Source organism: Siphateles boraxobius, unplaced genomic scaffold (assembly GCF_051911475.1).
Source record: "Siphateles boraxobius isolate OS27281-9 unplaced genomic scaffold, OSU_SipBor_1 5, whole genome shotgun sequence".
In the NCBI taxonomy this organism is placed as follows: domain Eukaryota; kingdom Metazoa; phylum Chordata; class Actinopteri; order Cypriniformes; family Leuciscidae; genus Siphateles; species Siphateles boraxobius.
In genome coordinates this window covers 16,165,483-16,172,124 of record NW_027509141.1, presented here as the reverse complement: position 1 = coordinate 16,172,124, position 6,642 = coordinate 16,165,483, and the positions used below count along the sequence as shown (strand labels likewise).

The 6,642-nt window shown below is 35.8% G+C and overlaps 1 protein-coding gene across 1 annotated transcript; it reads left to right on the top strand.

Moving 5' to 3' along the window:
• The first annotated feature begins 1,176 nt into the window (after positions 1-1,176).
• On the top strand, positions 1,177-6,364 carry LOC143711421 (uncharacterized). The gene is made up of 5 exons (XM_077202867.1): positions 1,177-1,929; positions 2,501-2,597; positions 4,633-4,786; positions 5,644-5,771; positions 5,872-6,364. Coding segments are annotated over exons 1-5 (705 nt in total). The 5' UTR covers positions 1,177-1,605; the 3' UTR covers positions 5,874-6,364.
• The last annotated feature ends 278 nt before the right edge of the window (positions 6,365-6,642 follow it).

Sequence of the window (6,642 nt, the reverse complement as noted above, 5' to 3'; positions counted from 1 at the left end):
CCATTATAATTCAATGCAGTACAATGATGATTGAGAAATACGAGGCTATAGGGTTAATACTTTATCTTTAGTACATTATAAAATGTTTACATTTTATTTCATTAAATTAAGTAAGGAATAACCACAACCCTCATATAACAAGGGGTTTGGAAAATGGATGGATGAATGACACAACACAATAAATAATCTTCCCCCACCAGAACTGTGCAAAACCACCAGATGCTATTAATCTTCCCAAGACAAAATCTATTTCAAAATGCACCAGAATCTTGCAAAAGTTCATAATTCAAACACAGGAATCCATTACAAGGGGGGCCATGGCCCATGGAAACAGCCGCCACCCTTCAGCATTATGTAATCACCCCCCAACTAATGACTCATCACTCGCAGGAAACATTGAGCAGCAGAATTTCGAAGGTCTGTTCTAACTCAAACCAGCAAGCACTGCTCAAAACTGCTGCTCTTTAATGAGCAGAGGACGCTTATGTGCAGTCTATGAAGATTCAATATATACCAGTATATATATATATATATATATATATATATATATATATATATATATATTTATATATATATTTATATATTTATATATATATTTATATATATATGTGTATATGTGGTAACACTTTACAATAAGGTTTTATTATTAGCATTAGTTAACTACATTTGTTAACATGAACTAATAATAAACTGCACTTATACAGCATATATTAATCAACATGAACAAACAATGAACAGCTGTATTTGTATTAACTAATGTTAACAAAGGTTAACAAATACAGTAACAAATGTATGCTCATAGTAAGTTCATGTTAGTTAATACGTTAACAAATGAAATCCTATTGTAAAGTGTTACCATATCTTTATAAAGAGGATGTGGGCCACAGATATTATCTATAAATAGATAAAAAGATGATTTAACATGTATTTACAGAGTTCTTACAAGTACTGGTTAATGTAAGATAACTACATGGGTTAAGGTTAGATGTAAGGGTAGGTTCAAAGTTAGTACTTAGTTATTACCCATTTGCAATTACTATAACAAGTACATACAGTTTTTACATGGGCAAAAGGATTGTAAAATAAAGTGCTACCCCCTTAACTCCTAAAAGTTTCTGTATGTGTGTGTTTGTGTGACCAAAAGGGGCATGGACACTCTGTGCTTGGCAAAAGTTCAGGAAACACTGAGTTGCTCTTGTACAGAGCCTCTTAAAAAATGTAAAAAAAAAATAGAAAGAAAAAAACACCTAGCAGAGGTACCACACACTGCCAAGACACTCCCACGAACAGAGGAATGGAAACTGAAACACGCTCTTTCAGTAAAAACAGAAGGGAGGAGACTTTTGTTTTTTCCCAGTTTAACGGCGAGGGTAACCTCTAACTGATCTCACGTTGCAGCAAGCTCTGTGTTTGGAGTGCTGAGGAACTGGACGGCAGGTCCCATCATCGGCAGCGGAGCCACTCCCCTTTCCTGAGCTGAGCTTGGAGGGGAAACCCACGCTTTAAAAGTTTCGTTTCACTTAAAAGAGAGTCTTCGCTGGGCTCACACCTACCAGCTCAGTCTTTACGGACATCTCCAACCTGAAAGCGACTGTGTGCCTCAGGATGGCAAGCTCCAAATCTTCTCAGACTACTCGTAACATTGTGATCGCCTGCCTGGCCCTGTGGTCGATCATCTCGCTTATTATTATTGTGGTTTGGGCCACCTCGCCTGATATGAAAGGAGCGAGTCAGTGTCGCAAGGAGATGCAAGCCCTAACAGAGAGGCATGATGGGGCAAGAGTCGTGTGGACCAAAGACCGAAAAGCCCTTGAAGAGCTGGTGAGACAGGGATGGAGGAACCAGTCTGCCCTACAGAAGCAAATCGACCAGAACAAGGAGCAAATACAGATTCTTAATATCTCTTTGAACGTCAGTCTGCAAGAAAATGTGAGTTCATCATCTTGTTTTGGTTTACAAGCTGTTTCTTCTAGCTTAAACCTCAGTACGATAACAGATTGCGAAGTTATAATGACACCCAGATGTTTTACTCTGAAAACAAACATGCCTTTAAGTTAAATTTTTTAACATTTTATGAACTGGTTTTGTTTTGCATAACGAGCCCCAACGGGAAGTTGTGAACAGTTTAGGTCGAGTTAAATCTGAACAGTTATGCAAATATCTAACAAATCAAACCAATGTGGGACCAGGATATCAATCATAGCCCTTCCTGGAAAAACGTTCCCGATAATGTTCACATTGTCTCTGGGATTATTATGTTTCTTCCAAAAAAATATTTTCTTTTATTTAAGGGCGTTGTATTGTATTAAAAGAGGTTCTGTCTTGATTTTTTTGTGGCTATGTTTTGTCAAATGCCGTTTTTGACCTTTGGAGGTTGTGGCGTTCACTCACACACCCGTGAGATCTGTCGGCCACACCTTTATGTCTAAGTGCGAACCTCCACAGCCGAACCTCACCCCAGTTATGGACTTGTTTTAATTAACCTTCTGTTTCTCCACAGGTCATTCTGAATGGAAACATCACGATATTGGAGAGCAAGATTGAGGAATACAAACTCATCGAGGGAAACCTCACTACAGAAATCAGCTTGCAGAAAGGTAGGAAAATTCAAGTCAGAGTTTTCCCTCTCATCAGAGGAGCCTTGAAAGGAGCGCTCTCTCCCTCTGACGATATTCTTAGATTAATTTTCCCATGTAACCATAGAAACTCGCCAGAGACAACAAATAGGCAGGACTTGTTTGTGACATGGAATTCTCTACAGTGGCTGTTATAATAACATGAAGCACGCTAACTAGCGGTATCATTCCTATAAAACTCTTCTATTTTTGGTCAGATTACGTTTTAGATATAGACTGTAAACCCAAATAAGTTGGCAAAACTCAAATAATTTGAAGTTATCAGTTACATCAACTTTTTTAAGTTAAGAAATTTAACAATTAAGCAGAACTTGCAAATTGTTATTTTGTACTGATACATTTTTATTGCTCTTAACTTGAAATATGTGAGTAAGCTTATTCACACATTATGAACTTAAAATGATCATTTTATCTCTTTTTAAATATTTTTAGTCATGGAAACTTGGCTAGCTTTAACCAGTTAATTCAATAAAAACTACATTATCGGTAACACAATGAGAACTAAGACATGATTTATGTCTTTGAGAACATAAAACTTGTTGAAAGAGTACAGCAATATAATAATTTGATATAAACTGTTCTCAAACAAAGCTCATGCTCCACTTGTCACCATCATGGTAACCCCCCCCTGTCAAGTTCAATATAAGTCAAAATTATATGGCTGTTTCTGAGGCTTGGGGTCAGTAAGATAAAATTAAGATAAAAAGTTGTGCTGCTTAATATTTTTTTGGAAACCGTGATATTTCCCTCTTTTGATGAATAGAAAGTTTAAAAGAACAGAATTTATTTGAAACAGATTTTTTCCTTTAATGTCACGTTTGATCAATGAAATGAATCATTGCTGGATAAAAATAAGAATTTCTTTTAAACAAACAAACAAACAAACAAACAAACAAACAAACAAACAAACAAACAATCAAAACCATTACTGGCCCCAAATGTTTGAATGGTAGTGCACATTTATTCTACAATACAATTGTGTCAGGATAACAGAATTTAAAGGATTTTGCTGCTCCTATCATTATTTTGGTATATTATTTGATATTTTATTGGTATATCATTATATCCAGCCTAAGCTGATTTGCTGGCTTTATCTGGTCTCCCATCCTGGCCACTGATGTGTTGGGTGGTTTTTAGCTGGTCAGACTGGGAGACCAGTTGGCTGCCCAGTAAAACCACTTGGCCTAACTCGGAGAAGATCTAGACCAGCTAAACCAGGGACTATCTACAACCAGAGTGACCAGGCTGGGAGACTGTCTTAAACTAGTTAAGAACACCATAAACCAACTTAGACCATCTTAAGCTAGCTAAGATCAACTTGGACTCGCAACAACTGGGACCATTGCAAATTTGTTAAGACCAGAAAACCAACTAAGGTTGTTTTTCTCAGCAGGGAACAGTCCTGTTTATCCAAATTAAAATTGAGGATTTCAAATCCAGAATATTGTTTAATTTTTAAAGGATTTCCTGGCCTACTAAACAACTGCAGGAAACGACTCCTGAATGCATGAGATATGAAAATAACAGTGAATACAAAAGCGAGAGAGACTGCACTGATAAAAATCGCCCTGCTCGGCACTTTTATCCGCTTGATAAAGCGGCTATCTGGAAAAAGTAAGTTGACTTTGGAAAACCTTTTCACAAAACAGGATAGGTGTGATGTCTAGAAAAAGTTTCACACCAAGGCCATATTTTAACACCAGTGTCAAATTTAAGACAAAGCAGCAAGCGAACAACACAACCCAGCTACAGTCCAAAATAGTGCTCTGACATCACCAAGGCCACTTTAAGAAACAAACTGATAAGTTACACTGTGCCTAGACATTGCCTTATAAGCCAATGGAAAACATTTTTTCCCAAAGAATGTTTGGCATATTGTTTGAAGAGGAGTGCTAACATTGTGAGAGGGATACTATTGGCATTACATAACATATTTGAGTACAAAACAACATATGATTTGTATTGTCTGAAGCAAGTTTTTCCATTATCATTTCAGACCAGATTGAAGCCCTGGAGCACAATTTGACCCTGAAGGCCCAGGAGTTGGCATCTTGTGAGGCTTTGCGCCTAGCTTCTAAACAGCTCCAAACTGCCGCAGAGAGACAGACACAGGGCTGCGAGACCACAAAGCAATATTTACAGAAGCAACTGTAAGTCATACAGCATCTCTTCCATCGCTTTGAACTCCTTTTAATCACTCTTGGACTGTAAACCCGAATAAGTTGGCAAAACTCAAAAAATTTAAGGCAATCAGTTGCCTCAAATTTTTTAAGTTAAAAAATGTAAACTTTAAGTAAGCAGAACTGGCAGATTTTTATATTGTATTTATTCATTTTAATTGTTCTTAACTTGAAACATTTGAGTACACTAAATCATACATTTAACTTAAAACTTTCATGTAATCTCAGTCTGAACACTTTTATTAGTATAAACTTAGCTAGCTTCAACAAGCTAGTTTGCTAAAATACTAAGTTGATTATATGTTAACAATAGTTTGTTATTCAGTAGCACTTTCTGTATGAGTGCAGCAATATAAAGTTTTATTTGCTCTCAAATTAAGCTGCATGCACCACCATGATAGTAATCCTAAATTAGCCTAAAAAAGTTTTAATCACTAATAAATCACCAATGCATGCTGAGAAATAGGCATCCCAGCCGATTCAGTTAAACTTAAGTTATCAAGTTAAACTTAATAATTTTATAAAACTCAAAACAATGAAACAGTTCAGTTTACTTAAAATATATCAGTTCTGTGAACTTGAAAGAAAAAGAAAGTCCAAAATACTCATAAAAGTTAATTTGACTGAACTAATTAGTTTCATTTAAGTTTGTCCTACTCGAACCAATTCATTATTTTGAGTATTATGGTTGTCTTAATCAGAATAGAAAGCATGCGGTGTGAAAATACCCTGGAAAAAATCTTGCATTAGCGCACATTTATTGGTGCTGATGAGATTAAACTACCGTATTTTGCTGACATGTTTTTCTTTTTGTCATTTGATCACAGCACGAAGTGCAAAGACATGGACCACCATGAATATTATGTTGAACCCAATGGCAACGGAGCCCAAGGAATCACCACAAGTACTGTTACATTGGCCATGATTGTTTGCCTTAGTCTGCTTTTGGTACCATGTAAGTTTAATTGAGTCATATTCAGAATATTTCTTCTGTGTCTGTTGATAATGAAACCGCATCCTGTGTGTTAATGAGACTTTGCATGGTTTATTCTCAGAGACGAGAGGAAGGCTGTATGATGGATTATTTGCGTACATGTTTTGGTGCAACACTGTTCTGAGGACACTGCTCAGGTGCACTTGTAACCCTGGACTTGAAGCACATATAAATCTACATTTGGAATGCAAAGTGCCAATGCAAAATTGATGATAATTGATGTAGTCAATGAAGGTATTTGTGTTGCAAAAAATTATTGGTTGAAGACATGGAAAATTGATTTACTTTATTCAACAAATGTATGCTGTACTTCATAGGTGGTAACTTTTTTTTTTTTTTTTTTATTAGGTAAAAATATATGGATTTTTACGGTCTAGATGTTTCAGATTTTTATTTATTTTTGTTTGGAGTAACCAGGCTTATGTGCCAATGAGATATTGATATTAAGAGCTTTTTGGAAATTTGATCACACTGTTTTACCACTGTCTGTTTTTTTTTAAATGAATTTACGAGGACCTTTTGAAAGCTATTTTTGAATAAATTTATAAAGTTGACTCTTTTATTGTGACTTGATAAAAGACAGCCTTTGTTGTGAGTAACCTTTCCATCATCATTACTATGTCTGTCAACCTTTTTAACAAAAATCTGATGAAAGAGCTCCCAGAACATGTCGAGGGAGGGAAAAAAACAAGAGAGAGACGCACACAAAAGGAGGACTTTCAAACAAACCATAAAAAAAACACATCTACCTCCAAACTTAACCATTAAACTATGTTACCTTTGGAAAAGACACCTGTCGTTAAAATTAGAAATTGTCATTAAAAATAGAAAT

Coding starts and splice junctions, on each gene's coding strand:
- LOC143711421 (XM_077202867.1), top strand. CDS start 1,606: ATGGCAAGCTCCAAATCTTCTCAGACTACTCGTAACATTGTGATCGCC. Junction 2,598..4,632: donor AGAAATCAGCTTGCAGAAAG/GTAGGAAAATTC, acceptor TTATCATTTCAG/ACCAGATTGAAGCCCTGGAG. Junction 4,787..5,643: donor CAATATTTACAGAAGCAACT/GTAAGTCATACA, acceptor ATTTGATCACAG/CACGAAGTGCAAAGACATGG.